This window comes from Camelina sativa, chromosome 5, assembly GCF_030686135.1.
Source record: "Camelina sativa cultivar CO46 ecotype springtype chromosome 5, ASM3068613v1".
NCBI classification, from domain to species: domain Eukaryota; kingdom Viridiplantae; phylum Streptophyta; class Magnoliopsida; order Brassicales; family Brassicaceae; genus Camelina; species Camelina sativa.
Window position 1 is genome coordinate 38123348 of NC_141884.1, and position 18270 is coordinate 38141617.

The following is an 18270-nucleotide window of genomic DNA, read 5'->3' on the forward strand; positions in this document are numbered from 1 at the left end:
TTTTGTTTCATAATATAGGATGTTTTCAAGTTTCTATGCAACTTTTAGATTAGTCTAGTATTTTATATTATGCAGTATTGTTTCTGATTGGTTGAATTTGTAAAAAGTAAAACCTTCTTAATATACGTGTTCTAGTTAAAATATTCTATATTTTGAAACGGAGAGATTAGTAATGAACAAATATTTAGTTATAATTAAGCTTTTTTAAGATTTAAAAAAACAAAATTGGCCGTTTATTACAATCAAAATCAATTTAAAAAATATAGTGATAGACAGCTTCATTGGCAATGGCTGCAGATGAACAAAGTCTAAACAACGACTCAAATCAAGCAATAAAGCTAAGTATTGACAAACATATAATACGTAATTTAAAAAAAAACTATGTGCTTTTTTTTGTTTGATATATGTAATGCCTCCAATCGCAATCGGAGAACATAAAACCTCCCAAAAGGGTTCTGTTCTATCTGAAATAAAGATAAAATAAATAAATAAAAAAGGAAACCGGAATGGGTTTTGTCTTTTGTTTTGGTCTTTTGGATGATTAAAAACAACAAAAAAAAAAAAAATGATGATGGCGATATAGAATGCAAAACTGGAGATGGGCAGGGATTGGTCTCTCTTAAGACATGACTTGACTAATGAGAGTCGTCGACCTGACTCACCTCTGATAAGCCCCTCTCTTTATCTTTTGAGGATAAAGGCGCTTACTAAAAAAAATGCAGCCAAAATGAGATGGTAACGATTGGCTTTTTCCAAGGCACTGAGCCGTGGAGAACTCAGGAAGCAACTGTTGCAGAAGATTGCTTCTCAAGTTTCTCCTTTAGAATCTCAGCTCTTCTCTGCTCCGTGTGCTGAGCTATAGTGCTTGCGAGTCCATGGTAGTGCGGGTCTAGTGTCTGGGTAAGGCTTTGGAACCTGGGCGAGTCCGATGCTTGCATTGCTATATATATATAAAAATAAAAATAAATTATATAATAATATGACAAATATATACATAGCAAAAAAGATCATATAATATCAATTCTCTTATACCTGCGACTGCATCCATGAATAGTACGAATGGATCCACTTCATCAATTGGAGAGTCTAATTCCTCATCATCGCTAAAATCATCATCTGAAAAGTCATCATCGTCGCTGTAAGAGCGGAAGTCCTTAGCCTGAAGATCATACACAAAAGAAGTAAACTTAGTGAGCTACTACGACAAACACTTTGAATCTTTCATGAGATCACTTAGAGGATTCGTTTAGGATCAAAGAAGACAGACCTGTGCTGCTAACTTCTGGAGTTTACTTCCATCAGTTTCATCTGGATTCTCGTCATCGCCGTCCTCATCTTCATCATCTGTCTGGAATTCATCCATGTCGTCGTCATCACCATCTTCCTCTTCTTCCTCTTCTGCCTTTGCAGCTTCTGTCATAAATGTTCAAATTGGAATATCAGCGAGGGTCAGTGATTAGAAACTGAGAGATAGTAGAAGGCACTGACCGGCAAGCTGATCCTTGTATGCCACTAAAAGCTCGAGAAGAGCCCTGAATACATGTGGCAAGACCTCTACCGGCAATTGACCAGTAGGAAGACTGAAAAGTGATGTCAACCCCAATATGCAAACTTTCTTATCATGCTCTCTGCATGTAAAGCAAGGAAGATTATTTATATCTTGAAAGAAATGTAAAGAGAGGAGAGATAGAGGTTTAAAAAGATTAGATTCACCCACCTCTTGAAGTTAGCATGTCCACCACTCTTCTTCTTTTCTTGCAGCATTTGGAACCATATAGTAAAAATTTCTGTTGCGATACCAAATCGTTGCAGTATGCCAAGTGCCAAAGGGGTATTGTAGTAAAAGGCATTTGCAATCTGCACAAGGGTATCACAGAGATATATTCAGCAATTATTGCCAATCAGGAAATAAAACACATAGCTTAACTCAGTGAAACAGCTAAACAATTTGCAGCAAATGACTTTATGAAGCACAGTTTAACAGCGGCCATTTTGCTTACCACTTCAATCAGAAGACACTTGAAGGAAGATTTCTCGGCACCTCGTAGCCGATCTAGGGTGATTCTCAGGTAGGGCTCCACCCATTGATCCACCTGCCCCTTGCAAGTCTGAAGCACTAACCCTAATAGCTTCGGAGCTGGCTCAAGGTCACTGTCATCAATATTTTTATTCGCCATAAGCTGCCATGAGAAAGAATTATCAAGTTAACCGATATAAGTATGTGTACAGTGGGAAGGAAAATGGATGAGGCCATCTACTGTTTTATTTAAATGAGTAACTATCAGATAATGAGCTTACCACAGAGATCACACTCCAGAGACTTTGCTGGTAATCTGGTTCCTTGCAAGTGAGATAATGCCCAGTCCCCCTGGATATGTAGTTGTGCAGCGGGACCAATATATCTAATAATATTCAAAAGAACGATTAAGCAAAAAGGAATGTAAATAAGAAAACTGAAAGAATTTTATGATAACAGAAACGGCAAAAAAAAGACTGCAAGTTTCATACTTGGGAAGAAGTCAATAGCCCAATCCACGAGTGCTTCCATCATTAAAGGCCATAAGCTCCACATATCCAATGATATCGTAGGTGAAAAGGTAGTAATATATGAGACGATCTCCAGAACCTCTTCAAACACATCTGGCCATAAAAAACAATATGAATGAAGCAACATGTTTAAAAACAAGCACAAATGACATAAATCCCAATGCATTCAGTATACATCATTCAAAGGAACCCAACAAATGACTAACAACTCCAGATATATGGAGTTTTTAAAACATTATACATACCTTGACCATCAGTTGTCAGCATTTTCCGCATTATTGGCAGCAAATGTGGTTCAATCTGACCATAGAGATGAGGGAGACTACTGATAGATTCAAGAATTGTACTGATGGCACGGAGACACCCCACTGCAGCCAATGCACCAGCATCATCAGTTTCATCCTCACCGTTGTCAGTGTCGATACACCTCCAAAATGCACTGGCCTGGAATTTATTATCATGAACAAGGTATAATATTGCCAAAAGTAATATAACACTAAAAATGGGGAAACAACAGAATATCATCTTACCAAATTCTGGCACAAACCCAAAGCATAAGGAGAAATCTCCTCTCCAAACTTATACACAATAGTCTCCAAAGTAAAGGCAAGGTCTTCATTTTCAACTTCATTCATTAGCTTGAAAAATTCTGCACAGCACAAGTCCATTCCAATTATTAGTTGGTTAACATTTGGTCGGGTTTTAATGTAATATTAGACATAAAATGGAAATACATATATCAGCAAAATCATTGTAAAGTGTACCATCGAGAAGCTGCGGCAGAACTGGGCGGATCTCATCTAGATCTGCAGGGGAGACAATGTTAAATACAAACAGTCTGAAAGGCAGGGAAATCATAAGAAAACAGAAACATATTTTTGCCGATACTTACTTTTGGAGGCTTCAATAAATGATCGCAAAGCAAAAACTGAATCCACCCGAACAGGAAGTTCTGGATCACGCATTCCGGAGATAACACAATGCAGTGCCTTGGAAAAATTGCTCGGGTCTGAGAAATTGATATGGGCGTACTGCCCTGCAACCCATGCAGCCTACACAGTGGATGTGATAAAGAAATAAGCTTGACAAGTTACAGTATCAATGTGATGAAAGCAATGTGGATGATGCAAAACAATGATGAACAAATACTTCAGCGACTGCAGCATCTACGCACGCATATCCTATACCAAAAAAGTCATCCTCAACTTCACAAAGTAGTAAAGGAGAAATTCAAGCCTATGGAGATAGAAAATTCTAGTAGATATATGCAACATCTTCAAGCACATGCATATATGATAATGAATAGAAATATGGCTTAAACAACCAAAAGATGTCATTAAAACCTTAGCTCTAAGATGACCAGCCGGGCTGCTAAATTCAGGAAAAACATGTTGCACTAACATATTTTCCAGCTCAGATTTGTAAGGTTCATTTTGCCTAAGTTTATCACAAAGTGTCCCAACAGAAAGCAGAGCACCATCCTTTAGGCGATAAGGCTTTTCTTCCAGAGATGCTTCATTATATCTAAAACAAAGAAAAAACGTAAGTATATCATATCGCAATTATAAAATATCCTTTTCTATATTTTTAAGATGAAGCTTGAAGGTACCTCTTAAAAATGTCCACAATGAATTGTACAAATCTTGGGAAATTTTCTTTTCCACGCTTTCTGACCAGTTCAGTCACAAAGTCCATAGACGCAGTCCTGGGACTGTATAAATCTTCAATTATATCTGTAGACAGGTAATGTATTTACTGTAGTTAGTCAAAGAAAGTAAAAAAACCTAAAAGGCATATTTTAGGATTATCCAAACAAAATATAAGGAAGACTTAAAGAACATACCATAACCCTTCCGTACATACTCATGCGGGTCTTCATCCCAAAGCATTTGATCATTATCATTGAAGCACATTAGAGGGAAAACTATTTCAAATAGTAGAGTATGAAGGTGGGGCTGCAGTAAGTTGTACATGTTACTCTTCGAGATACTGCAGAGACACAGATTGTCAATAAGAAGTTCTGGTACCCCATACATGATAAAGAAATCCAGATGCAAATACAGCCGTTGTCAATTTTGAAGGAAACAATAAAACTGCGACTAGAAAATCTATCAAAGACATTTTAATTATGACTCTGATTACAGGATGTCAGAAAAAATATGAACACCCAATAGTTTTTAAAACCAGAAGAAAATATTACTAACGAAACTCTTCAAATAAAGCCAAAAGATCCTAACCTAGGGACATCATGTGTAATGATATTTTCAGTTTAATATATCCAGAGAACTCATATTCAAATAATATTCTTAAGTTGATCAAAAGTTTGCCACAGAGAATATCCGACCTGTTGCTTAGATATTGAAGAATTAGGTTGATGACTCTATCCGGAAGATATTCACCAATACGAATGGCATTCAACAATTTCAGGTGGCATTCTAATATCTTGGCTGCATAATTCGTCTGGAACATTTGGGCAAAGGCTTTGTTATCTGGATTCTGAAGTTTCAGATCTCCAAACCTAAACATGTTTTCGAAACTGTTAATTCAAGTCTTACGGCAGATGAAAAAGTGTTAGGTTGTACGTTAATGGAAAGATTTTCATGATCCCACATACCGAGTGTACAGCCTGTTTACAATATGAGCAACCCATTTCTTGGCCTTCCACCATCCCCAAGATTTTCTAAGCTCAGGGTCTTCAGGCTGACCTTCTATAGGAACTGGACGTTCCAAAATGTTTAGGAACAGACCCATCCAAGCATTAAAAAAGTTTGGATCAAATAGTGGTCTGGGAAGCTCTAGCTGTATGGAACAAAAATACAAGAGAATTAAAAGAAAAAAACTTGATTACAAACCACCTCAATCAAATATACTTCCAACAAAATTTATAATCCACATATTTCCCCAGTTGAGGCCAGGAAACTGTAAAGAACGATTCAGGATATTAACACAAGATGGACGACTTACATAAATACACGACCAGAATATCTTGCATATAAGCTTGATGTGGTCTGCCACTTCGAGGGAAGGATTCTCAACATGGACAAGACTGTTAAATATATTCAAAAGGTGCGGAAAGGTCTCCTCGACTACTCGGTGAATGGGTGCCCTATCTTCATCTGACTTAAACCTATAAACAGAAAGTGGCAACAGCATAAAGGGCAATTAAACCTATATATATATATATATGATTTTACTAGAAGCTATTGCCCTGATTTAAATAAGAAACTAATAATCAAACCTTCGTGTAGCAGTATCAACCCCACAACAGCTTATCTAAAAGCGAATTTCTTTTCGACTAACCTACTACTAATAATGATGCTATCCTTTGAATGTTCAAGAGTTAATACCACAGCAAAAACATTAGCAAAAAGATGGCTACAAAGATATAAACATCTAGACTATCAAAATTGAGCAGAGTAAATAAATCTACAAATCACTATGCAGAGGCAGAACACAGATAAAGAATACCACTGGCACTGATTAAAGAATCTCAAATTAAGTGACAAAAAGGGTATAGACAGACTAACTCGTATATTGAAGATAAACAAATAATTAGCCAATTGCCAATCTATGCTTATGACATGAACTACGAATGAGAAAATAAAGAAACTGAGCTACAATTCTTACACACATGGTGATTTCGGACAGCCAGGTTCATAACATAAATAAAAATAAAATAAAGAGAAGCAGACTAACTCGTATTTTGAAGATAAAATCCGCAACACAAATAACGCTCCATAAACTTGTTGACCTTGCAAGTTGTGCGTCACCCAGGCCAGGAGATGGGACCATTGCTCAGGATAGTCAGCATAAATTATGGTCTTGAGGCACTCTCCCATCTGAACCCTGCATCATACGCACCAATCACAAACTAGAAATAAGGACCAAAAACAGAGGTCATCCTTCCTATGTATACTCAATAATTGACATTTCACATCATTGCACTCTACATAACACATTGTCTTAATGAGTGGTGCAAGGTTTTCAATAACTGATACCTCAAAATCGGGGGAACTTGAGAGACATATGCAAGAATCTGGTCCCTGACAACACTCTTATCACTCGGCAAGATTTTGTTCTGATCACCTACATAACAAAACAAAAACAATGTAATACAAGCAAAGAGTTAACATAACGACATTTAGTATAATATATCAATCAAGCAAACAGCCAAATTACCAGAATGAGGTTCCCAATGCTTAGAAATGAAATTCTTGAAATGGATACTAGCAGACTGGCGTACAGAAAGATCAGAGCCAACATCAACAATAATTTGCAATATCCTTATCAGATGCTGAGGAGTGTGCTGCAACTGCAATCAAAACAAAACAAAAAAAAAATCAAAAATTTCAAACAAATTTAAAATCATATAGCTCATATAACCCCAGTCAAATCAAGTCAATCTTAAAAAAAAAACATCTATAAGCTTTAGTCCTCTACCAATTCTAAAGGAAAAAAAAAAAATCGAACAAAACAGAGGACGGAACAATAACTAGAAGAAGACACAAAATTGGATATAGACCTGATTAAGGCTCTGCTCAGCAGCTCTACGCTCATCAGGATTGGGACTGAAAGCAGCCGCGCCAACGATTAAGGCAAGGCTAGGCAGATCCATCGGGGAAATTCACAAACAGAACAATCCGACAAAAAAACAATCGGAAAAAAAGTCACGAATTTTAAGTCTCCCGGTCCTGCCGTCTCTCCGGTGGAAATCGAAGAGACGAGAGTCAGAAGAAGAAGACGAAGACGAGAAAAGGAGAGAGAGAGAGAGAGAGGTATAAGAAAGAAGGACTAGGGTTTTAAATGGTTCGTTGGTGTGGCTTAAGTCTATTAGTCTAAGTCTAAGTCTAAGTCTCGCTCGCACGCGCGTGGGTTTATAAGTGAAATAATAAAACCACGTGAGAGAGTGAGAGACACACACAAATACAAACCGAGAGACTTGCCTGGAGCAGCTACGGCACGCCTTACTAGTTTACACGGTCGATGTGGTACTTTTTTTTTTTTTAATGTCCGTAAAATAATAATAATATTGTACTAGGAAGTATGATTCTTTCTCTAATAATTCTATTAAAATTTGTATTTTCATGAATGGTATATAGATAATTTTTTATATTTGACAATAAATAATTTAGATATTAGCGTATCAAATGATATTAATTATAGCAAAACAATAATAATATATACATGATATCTAATTGGAGTTTTTTTTGTTTTGTAATAAAGATTGATATGGTGGGGAAATCTTTAAAATATAGTATAAAATTATTGGAGAATAAAACACTTTTGTTTAATAATTAGCTAAAAATAATGATGAGTAAATCTTTCTGAATTTTGTGGACCTCTATCCGACCTAATAGACAACTCATTGATTTTAATCTTACGTCAGGGACAGTTCATCAAATCGCAAATAATTTCTTAATCTTTTTAGGAATAATAGCAATTTCCTTTTTTTTTTTTTCTTCCTTGGGATTATTTTGGTTGGTTGTAGATGGGCTTCAGGAGTAGTAGAGGGGCATATACATGGGCCTCAGAGACATTTTCTGGGCCACAATTCTCCAAAGCTGTTTTTTTTTTTTTTTGGTGCACCCAAAAGTTCATTACCAAATTGGGTACAAAAGGAGAAAATTGCTTCCCCATTTTTATTTGGATGTATACAATGTTGAGACTAGCTGTTGGATCAATTCACCTTCCTTGAAGAACATTAGGTACTGCTGTTATTATGAATTGACAGCCATTTTTCCACCGGATGTACTGTTGTACTCTTATACACTTCATATGCCTAGTGTTACTCTTATCTTATTCTTATGCACATTACGTTTCAGTTGTATCATCTTTGGTTTCTCGATTCGGTAACAATACATTTTCTTGGTTCAGTGTCGTTTCTATCCAAAATTTTGGTTTCGTTTGCTTTGTTTTATTTTCCAGTTAAAAGTCAAACCAAAGTTTAAAAAATATATATATACAGTAAATTGATGTATGAAGATATAATTCTAAAACAATAAAAAAGAAAACGGTGTAGTGAAATTTAGTTGAATCCGGTTCATTAACTGTGAATACTTGTATGGCTTTAATTTCGAATGTTCATATTCTTCTTTCTTTAATCAGTTCTCAGATCAGATGTTTCTCTCTTTCTTATCATTTTTGTCCTCAATCTCACATTTAGCTAACGTTTCAGAAACAAAGAAAATTACTGATCAGTAAAATCTCTGGTCTATTAACATAACTAGAGAATGGTTGTTACGCTATTTTTTTTGTTAGAAAAAAAATGGTTGTTGCACTATGAACTCAAATTCATCAGAATTTAGACCGAACAGTCATAAGAGATCAAAACCATCGATTCATCTAAGGTTCACGACCCTCCAAGCCTCAACATAACCAAAACAAACAGTCGTAGTAGATAAACAAAGACACGAGAAAGGAAGACAAAAAAAAGAAAAGGAAATAAGAAGTTCTGATAAACAAACCATGAGCTCCACAGAGATATACGAGCCGCTATTGAGACGGCTCCACTCCGGTTCTCAGATTTCTGAACGGTCTTCGCCGGAGATAGAGGAGTTTCTCCGTCTTCGTGGATCCACGGTGACGCCGCGCTGGTGGTTACGGCTAGCTGTGTGGGAGTCAAAGCTTCTATGGACACTATCTGGAGCCTCTATAGTCGTCTCTGTGCTGAATTACATGCTCAGCTTCGTGACCGTCATGTTCACCGGCCATCTCGGTTCTCTTGAGCTCGCCGGTGCTTCCATCGCCACCGTCGGCATCCAAGGCCTCGCTTACGGTATCATGGTAATCAGATTTATTTCAGTCGGTATAACTCAACACAATTTAAAAACAAAGTAAAAACAGTAGAAGTCTAAAACAGAGTAAAGAACAGAGCCACAGAGGCCAACTTAATTAGTACAACGCATAACACACTTTATATTAATCTGCATACCGTTTTATAATTCAGTATGAGTTTCATGATTTTATGAATTTTCAATCTATGAATGATAACGAATTGTAAGGACGAATGAGAAGAGTAAGTAAGTTTTTCATATCTGTAATTTTTAATTAGTTTAACTGTATTGGACATTTTCAAAATTTAAACATTCTATTTACTAAATTGACGACTAGTTGGGAATGGCGAGCGCGGTCCAGACAGTGTGTGGTCAAGCGTACGGAGCGAGACAGTACTCGTCAATGGGAATAACCTGCCAACGAGCCATGGTCTTGCACCTTGCAGCTGCATTTCTCCTCACGTTCCTCTACTGGTTCTCAGGTCCAATCCTAAAAGCAATGGGACAATCCGTAGCCATCGCGCACGAGGGTCAGGTCTTTGCGCGCGGGATGATTCCCCAGATTTACGCTTTTGCACTCGCTTGCCCGATGCAGAGGTTTCTCCAGGCTCAGAACATAGTGAACCCTTTGGCTTACATGTCTTTAGGAGTTTTCTTGCTCCACACGTTACTCACGTGGCTCGTGACCGACGTCCTGGATTTCGGCTTGCTTGGAGCGGCTCTGGTTCTGAGTTTCTCGTGGTGGCTGCTCGTGGCTGTGAACGGTCTGTATATCGTGATAAGCCCGAGTTGTAAGGAGACTTGGACTGGGTTTTCAACTAGGGCTTTTAGAGGGATATGGCCTTACTTCAAGCTCACGGTAGCTTCAGCAGTCATGCTATGGTAAACAGAAAGCTGTTTTGATTTGACCAGTTAAGTCTCTTCTAGTTTAAAATAAAGCTGATACCAATTTTGAAATGAAAAATCTGCAGTTTGGAGATATGGTACAACCAAGGGCTAGTGATTATCTCCGGTTTACTCACCAATCCAACAATTGCTCTAGACGCGATTTCGATATGGTACGTTTTCCCAATGGAATCAAATAACAATCAATATTCTTGAGACATATCTTGATCCGCTTTTAGAAAATTTTCTGCAGCATGTATTACTTGAATTGGGATATGCAGTTCATGCTTGGTCTAAGTGCAGCAATCAGGTATGCTTCAGTCAACAAAATTACAAAACGACACGCAGTTCCAATTATTTAAACATTACACATATGAAAAAAACGTGCCGTTTTTTGTGCTTTTGATTAGTGTCCGAGTGAGCAACGAGCTAGGAGCGGGAAATCCACGAGTGGCTAAGCTATCAGTGGTGGTGGTCAACGTCACGACTATTCTCATCAGCTTAGTTCTCTGTGTCATTGTGCTTGTGTTCCGCGTCGGCCTTAGCAAAGCCTTTACCAGCGACGCAGAGGTTATAGCAGCCGTCTCTCACCTCTTTCCACTCCTCGCCGTTTCCATTTTCTTAAACGGAATCCAACCAATTCTCTCTGGTAAAAACACACACACACAAAATAGACCTTTTTGTGAATGCAGTTGATTGATCTGTGGGCTTTGTGGATTGATTTATTCTTTTTTTTGTTGAATTGGTGTAAAAAAGGGGTTGCTATTGGAAGTGGGTGGCAAGCAGTGGTGGCTTATGTGAATCTTGTTACTTACTATGTCATTGGTCTTCCTATTGGCTGTGTTCTTGGCTTTAAAACCAGTCTGGGAGTTGCTGTATAATCTCTCTCTGTTCTTCTCTTTCTTTCATTTCCTATGTATTTATACATTTACTGTTTCTTAAGATTTGGGAGATTTTTCTTTACAGGGGATCTGGTGGGGGATGATTGCAGGAGTCATACTTCAAACCCTAACTTTGATTGTTCTTACACTTAGAACTAACTGGACTTCCGAGGTAAAACATTGACGACCCTTTCTTTCTCTCAGTGTAGTCCATAGTTCTTACCTTTACTCTGCATCTGTTGTAGGTGGAAAATGCAGCTCATAGGGTAAAGACTTCGGCAACTGAGAACCAAGAGACGGCTAACGTAGGAGTTTGAGATCAATAGACTCTGTTTTTCTTTTCTCCTCTTTTGGTGGCAAGAGATATAAATATGAAATAAGTAAACCTTTTGATTCTTAAGCTATTTGAGGATTCAGAAACATATATCATTTCTTTAACTACAGACAAAACTAACGGACGAACTACTTAGTCCTCTTCTGCAAAATCTTATCTCATGTGGCCTTAGATGATTACAAAAATAAAACTTTCTGTAGTTTTCATAACCCTACAAGTTCTTCGGTCTGTAAGCTATCATAACCCAAAGACCCTTCTTGTGCTTTATCATACAACACAGTTTCTCTTGCATCATCATCATCATCTTCTTCATCCTCATCCTCATCCCCATCCTCATCATCACTAGATTCACTACTTATATCGTCCTCCTCTTCATCATCATCAGATCCATAAACTCTAGCAATAATGGTTGTTGTCTCATTTCTAAGACCAGTAAGTTCCTTAGCTTCCTCTAGCTCATCTTGAGTTGACGCTAATGATAAAAGCACATTCTTAGCTTTCTGATCAGGTGGTACCCCGCAACTCTCCATCTCTTTATACCAACCAATAGCGCTCCCGAAATCCTTGCACCTCCCAGACGCATCCATGATAGTTGTTAAGATGGTTTGATTCGCTTTGATGCCACTTAACCTCATTTTCTCATATACCTCCATCATCTTCTCAACATCATTCGCTTTTGCATACCCTTTTATCATTGTCCCGTAGGTGACTACATTCGGTTCAAATTTATCTACTTTTATCCTCTTGAAGAATTTCTCAGCACCCTCCATGTCAGAGGCATTCACATATGCTGATAACATAGTTGAGTAGGACCAGAGATCCGGGAAAATTCTGCGAGGGAAACATGTTAATTGCTTATCAATCTGAAACAAGCAAACATGACAGAAGTATTATTTACCTGTCCCGCCGCATGCTCTTAAAGACAGTTTTTGCTTGCTCCACCATCCCAGAAATAGCAAATGCATCAAGCAAAATGTTATAAGCTTTATGTGTCGGCCTGAAAAAACGAGAAAAGACATATAATATATCCGAAAGAGAGGTCTACTTTCTAAACTCATCAGCTATAGCAGCAAAAAATTAGTTGTTGGAAACCAGCGAAATCCAAAAAACTGACCTTACACCAGCATCAAGCATCTCTTCAAAAACAGATAGAGCTTCTTCCTCTCTTCTGGCTCTTCCATATGCTTTGATAAGTAAAGCATAACTAACAACGTCAGGTTGTATACCAGATCTTTGCATCTGAAAATTTGAGAATTCAGTTAAAAGGGTTAGATCACTACTATTACATGCCATGGCATACCTCAATGGTGGTGTTTCTAGTGTATACTAACTATTTAAAAGAAGGGATCATTCAGGTCACCTGGTCATAGATCTTAGAAACTTCTTTATAATTAGTTTCAAAAGACATAAGGCTGTTGTAAGTGACAGTAGACTGGGGAACTCCTTTCCCAGCCATTGAAGCAAATACTTTTCGAGCCTTATCATAGTTTCCAGCCTTCTTGTACATGTATATCATCATGTGATACATCTTTTGATCCGGCTTCAATGGGGATTTCTTCTCATCTAAAAGAGTCTCAAAAACCTCTTCAGCTTCTTTAAATTTGTTCCCTTCTACAAAAGTCTTAAGTATAATCTGATAAGTTACAGCAGAAGGCTCTGGGCCTGAAGTCTGCATCCTCCGAAATATCGCTTCAGCATTGTTGCATTTGCCTCCTCTCCCATAAGACTCCATGAGAGCGGTATAAGAAATCACGTTTGGACTCGAGCCCATCTTACTCAGTACGCTCAAAACTCTTTCAGCTCCGTTGAAGTTTCCTAGTTTCCCATAAGCTGTAATGAGCATCAAAAAATCCATTTCGCTGAAGTTCCACCAGTTCTGGTATCTAAGCCATTCAAGAATCTGGATTACAAAAGAAACGAAGTAACCACATATCAGATACAGCCCGAAGACTTTCTAAACGTCAAAACTAAGCGCTTGCAATAGTCAACAGTCTAACATTGCTGAGAGTAAGAGTAACTCTTCAGGTATAAATGACAACAAACACATCTTTTTGGCAGCAGAAATATCGAAATCCGCAATATCAGATTAAGATGACACATCTTCATGAACTTAGTTCAGCCAAATTTGAAAAGAAAAAAACATAAAAAGGGAGTCAAATTCATTAGTGTCCATACCTCACTGACAAGGTTCCATTTCTTAAGCTGCTTAAATCTAACCAAAGTACCCAAAACAAGATCCCTGGGAAGACCTTGGTCACCGTCAGTTCTGTATTGCCTAAGCACGGGAACAGCAGAACCAGTCGATTCAATCTCTAGCATTAGCCCTCTCCATCTCTTCTGATCCGTCTCGTCAGCTGCATCCTTAAAAACTTCCATCTTCCTCCTCTTTTGCAGGAACTTCCTTGGAGCCAGCATTCCCATACAAACAACTCTGAATCGGTTTTGGATTTTAACACCAACATTGATTCTATTGTTCTGTAGGTTCCTCTGACTGACACAAACACAAAACACAGAGACGAATTTGTAAATTAAAAACCAAAACTTTAATAGCTTAAATAGAAAAGAACATAAACCCTAACAGTCACTAGCCTCAGATAATAACCCCACACAGCTTAAAGCTTACCCAATCGATTGAACTCGACGAAACCCACCATATAACTATGAAATTTGGAAAAGGCAGTTCCTTTTTTACATAGAATTATCCCAACCGGTCAATGGAAACGAACAAAAGCAATTCTAAGAAGACCCCCCAAATGAGAAACTAGTTTTGAAAAGGTAAAGAAGTAGATGGGAAAGAGAAAAGGAAACCTGTGATTACTTGATGGAACTGAGACAAACGGCTTGAAAATTACAGTCTGTGACATTTATAAAGTTCGCAGCTTCTCCTCTCTGTTCGTCGCGCAGCAACCAAGACGAAGGAGAAGAAGAAAGCTACTCTCTTCTCTTATCTTTATAAAGTTAAAACTTCAAAGTGGATATTTTTTTAATTAATTTCAATTGAAAAGAAATTAGACCTCCCAAAAAATGGAGGCAGGCTTTCATCATGTCGATAATGCCCATATCAACACCTGATATTTACATATATGACTCGAGTTTACGACATCGTTTAACAGCTATTGGTTCAAAACTCTCGTCTAGTCTCAAATTGAGTAAGGTTATGTACTTATGAATGTATGAAAATGTGTTGTAAAAATTAGAAAGAAAGATGAAAGTAAAAGATTGATTGCGCTTGGTATAGTTCTTGGATCAGATGGATTACAGAGTTAATCAACAACATTGCACAGTTGACTTGGACTTATTAGGTTTTTAAAGTAAAAAAGAGAGGTATTAATACGCTCAAAGAGTTAGAACTAGTGAAATCTCATAAGCTTCTTTTTCTTTGTTTTGTTTTTCAGTTTTATGACTTTATCACATGAAATCAAATCAGTGTAACAAAGTTCCCATATGGAAACTATAAATCAAAACCCGAGGTTTTAAATTACATACGGGAGATCAAAAGAGGGATAGAGGTAGGAGCTTCCTCTTCCATCTCATGCTCAAGCTCTCCATAGCGCTCGAGCACACGCATCCTGCAGTCTTCAGCAGCCAGCAGTCCGGTTGAATAAGCACCGTGCACTGATCCCGGGTAGCTCGTGCTAGTGGCTTCACCAGCAAAGAATAGGTTATCCAATGGCACTCTCAGCCTCTCATAGAGGTCGTGAGGTTTGTTCACCATGTCATAGCTATATGATCCTAATGAATTGATGTCTGATCCCCACCTTGATACCAAATAATGTATCTGCCAACATCAACAAAAAACCATTAAAGCTTTGTACACTGGCAAAAAGATATATAGAGACTTAGAGGTATAAGAAAGATAGGTTTAGAGCAGTACCGGTGAAGATGCATCTGGAAGAATTTTCTGGAGTTGCGAAAAGGCAAAATTTGCAGCTGCTTCATCAGATTTTTTCTCGATATCTCTAGCAAGCTGACCAGCCGGCATGTAAACAAGGACAGGATGGCTAGTGGCTTTATGCAGGTTCAAGAAATAACTGCATCCGTAGGAAGTTTCTGCAACCACTCCTAGAAACTCTACATTTGGCCAAAATACATTGTCAAAGTGCAATATGATCTTGTTCTCGATTCCTACACCGAGATCGTTGATAGCTTCTTGTTTCCACTGTGGAAGCTTTGGTTCAAATGTTATCGTTCCTGACTTTAGGACTCCGAGAGGAAGAGCTATGACTGCAGCATCCGCAACAAAGGTGTCCCCTTTCTCTGTAGTCACCTTAACTCCACTGTGACGCCTTACAATCTTGGTAACCCTGACAAAACAAAAGGCCAATAAGGTTCAGCTGCAGATCTAGGAAAAAAAAGGTGGAAACTCCTTTGAGAAACAAATTTTACCTGTGGCTTAGACGTATATCAAGACCTTTTGAGAGAGTGTTGATAACAGGGCGATACCCTCTAACCATAAGACCATGTCCACCGGGCAGCAATTCTTCCTGTGAATATTTTAATTGAAACATCAAGAAACCAGAACATACGTCAACCACTGAACTGAGAAAGACAGGTAATCTAGTTACTAACCTGGTCCCAACACTTTGCCGAGATGGTTTCAGCATCAGCAGCAAACCATCCTTCCATGCGACACAAGTACCACTGAAGCACATTATGGGCAATCCCCTCCAACCTGAAATCAAAAAATCTAACTGAGCATGCAACAAATATAAAAGCGGATAAAAACAAAAATCAAAGGATTGAGTTGAGACAATATGTTTCCATACCTCAATTCAGGGTTCCTCTTGAATACAATAGAAAAGGCTTGAGCGATTGACATGTCTTCATCCTGCTCATCCCTGACTTTACAGATCTGCATTTGTGAAACAACTATCTAGTTAATCAAAGATACGCAACAACTAGAAACACAACTAAAGAAAAATTAAACACCAAGTACACACACCTGTTCCAGAATGTGCTCAAATTTTTCGCCAACTTGAGTTACCAACTCTTGAGGGACTTGGTTACCAGCCTTATCGAATAGAGCATAGCTGCAGAAAAACAGAAATGCACCATGAGTTCAAAACAAATAGAAAAGATATGTTAAGATGTACATTTAGATTATCCGAAACTGTTGTACTACACACCTTTCAAGATCGTGATCATACAAAACTGAATTGTCACCACTAGTACGATAAAGGGGTAATCCTAATCTACCAATAACTGCAGCCAAAGGATTCTCTTTACAAACACCATGCAACCTGTAAAAAAAAAAGATGTTGCTTAGTTAGCATCAATGAAAAAAAAGATCCAAACATGAATCAGTGAGAAAAAAACAAGGGTAAGAGAGAGAGAGAGAGAGCCATGAAATTACCAAGATGCACCCAGATCAACTGGAAAACCGAAAGAGTAATCAGTGTGAACTCGTCCACCAATTCTATCACGAGACTCCAATAGCACAACCTGAAAAAAAAAAAGGAAAGAAGAGACACAGAGTAATAAGACTCTGCACTTGATACAACAAAACATACTTGTATCACTTGTATGACTCTCTAAACAACATTGTAGTAAATAAAGAGATTGCAGACAGCCAAAGGAAAGAAGACAAAAGAGTAAAATAAAGACCCTGAAACATACTTATACATCACTTTCATCTTCACAACATTGTAGTAAACCTAAGAGATTGCAGACAGACAGACCTGAAAGGAAGCATCTTGAAGAGTGCGAGCAGCTGAAATCCCAGCCATACCACCACCAATCACTATCACTGAAGGTGAACTCTTCTTAATCTTCTCTTCGGTTGAGACACAAACAGCTGTTGAAACACAAACAAACATACGAAACAGTTCAAACCCATTAAATAATAATACCTTACAAAAGAAAAACAAAAAAAAAAACCTAAATTTCATTGTCTCACAAAAGGATTAAGATTTCAAAACGAAACAAAAAAAAAAAAAAGTAAAAAGGTAATACCTTTACGCAGCTGACGATTAGTTTTGCCTCTAGACTCCATGATTCAACAAGTAATTAATTACTCTCTCTCTCTCTCTCTCGAGATAAAGGATCTAACGATTTCTGCTCGAAGAGAAGGAGCGAAATCGGCAATTGAGGAGAAAAACTAAGAATTGAGATGAGAAGACACGTATTATAATTACTCAAGTAATTTGAAATCGGAGATGTAAAACCTAGTTTTCTATACAATTTCATGCGGCTTTGCGATTTCTGCAAACAATATTTTAGATCAGAATCGGAGTTCTTCTCCCAAACAATGAGGCCAAAATCAATAAGAAGATATCAAAAGAGCGATCGAGAGAGATAGAGAGAGAGAGAGGCCAAGGACAAGGTGAGTCGCAGCTTTTTCTATTATTAATAAATAAAATCGTGTTGGTTTGAGACTGCTGAGGTGTATTACTTTGATTGGTTGAGTTATTTATTTGATATTTTATACGTTTTTTGTTTTATACTTTGCTTTTGGAAACCTACGCGCTTGGGTGTTTCGTCAGGAGGAACTCGCCCTCGATATATGACACGTGTCATTAGTGAATCGTTAATTTGGTTCCACCGTCCTAATAATTAGTTGGGAAATTATAAACTGAGTGCTAGTAGTAGCAGTTGAAGGTATGGGACTCGACGACTCGTTACGTATGAATCGTGGTTAAGTAAATCACGTTAACGTTTTCCGTTTTCTTTATAATCGCGTGTACGTTAAAGGGGAGCATAAATACGGGCTAAATGTGGCCAGACAACAAAAAAAAGCCCATGAGAGTGTCAATGCAGGCCCATCTAAGCCTTTTATGCCTGTTTTTCTGAAAGCTCTTGATCAGAACATATTAATCTGAGAGAATACGTAACAGTAAAAAAAGAAAAGATT

General features: G+C 37.8%; 4 protein-coding genes across 4 annotated transcripts; 1 reads left to right on the forward strand and 3 right to left on the reverse strand.

Moving 5' to 3' along the window:
* Nucleotides 1-367: 367 nt before the first annotated feature.
* Nucleotides 368-7607, reverse strand: LOC104788139 (importin beta-like SAD2 homolog). Its single transcript, XM_010513828.3, has 22 exons — nucleotides 7070-7607; nucleotides 6727-6859; nucleotides 6546-6633; nucleotides 6244-6393; nucleotides 5512-5674; nucleotides 5162-5346; nucleotides 4892-5065; nucleotides 4391-4536; nucleotides 4157-4280; nucleotides 3891-4071; nucleotides 3440-3599; nucleotides 3312-3353; nucleotides 3078-3196; nucleotides 2793-2991; nucleotides 2509-2640; nucleotides 2299-2402; nucleotides 2001-2180; nucleotides 1718-1857; nucleotides 1489-1628; nucleotides 1268-1413; nucleotides 1033-1159; nucleotides 368-940 (listed from the first exon to the last, which is right to left on the reverse strand). Exons 1-22 carry the CDS (start codon nucleotides 7160-7162, stop codon nucleotides 777-779), a joined length of 3090 nt encoding a protein of 1029 aa, XP_010512130.2. The 5' UTR covers nucleotides 7163-7607; the 3' UTR covers nucleotides 368-776.
* Nucleotides 7608-8354: 747 nt separating this feature from the next.
* LOC104788141 (protein DETOXIFICATION 41-like) lies at nucleotides 8355-11508 on the forward strand. Its single transcript, XM_087451280.1, has 8 exons — nucleotides 8355-9330; nucleotides 9658-10202; nucleotides 10292-10378; nucleotides 10459-10515; nucleotides 10616-10854; nucleotides 10962-11080; nucleotides 11172-11258; nucleotides 11332-11508. Exons 1-8 carry the CDS (start codon nucleotides 9013-9015, stop codon nucleotides 11401-11403), a joined length of 1524 nt encoding a protein of 507 aa, XP_087307406.1. The 5' UTR covers nucleotides 8355-9012; the 3' UTR covers nucleotides 11404-11508.
* LOC104788140 (pentatricopeptide repeat-containing protein At3g59040) lies at nucleotides 11457-14552 on the reverse strand. The gene is made up of 6 exons (XM_087451279.1): nucleotides 14229-14552; nucleotides 13596-13911; nucleotides 12781-13320; nucleotides 12535-12659; nucleotides 12319-12417; nucleotides 11457-12251 (listed from the first exon to the last, which is right to left on the reverse strand). Exons 1-6 carry the CDS (start codon nucleotides 14282-14284, stop codon nucleotides 11624-11626), a joined length of 1764 nt encoding a protein of 587 aa, XP_087307405.1. The 5' UTR covers nucleotides 14285-14552; the 3' UTR covers nucleotides 11457-11623.
* A 212-nt stretch (nucleotides 14553-14764) lies between these two features.
* LOC104788143 (polyamine oxidase 3) lies at nucleotides 14765-18056 on the reverse strand. The gene is made up of 10 exons (XM_010513832.3): nucleotides 17373-18056; nucleotides 17099-17214; nucleotides 16774-16862; nucleotides 16547-16660; nucleotides 16363-16450; nucleotides 16187-16272; nucleotides 15990-16092; nucleotides 15807-15904; nucleotides 15295-15724; nucleotides 14765-15198 (listed from the first exon to the last, which is right to left on the reverse strand). Exons 1-10 carry the CDS (start codon nucleotides 17410-17412, stop codon nucleotides 14899-14901), a joined length of 1464 nt encoding a protein of 487 aa, XP_010512134.1. The 5' UTR covers nucleotides 17413-18056; the 3' UTR covers nucleotides 14765-14898.
* Nucleotides 18057-18270: the final 214 nt, after the last annotated feature.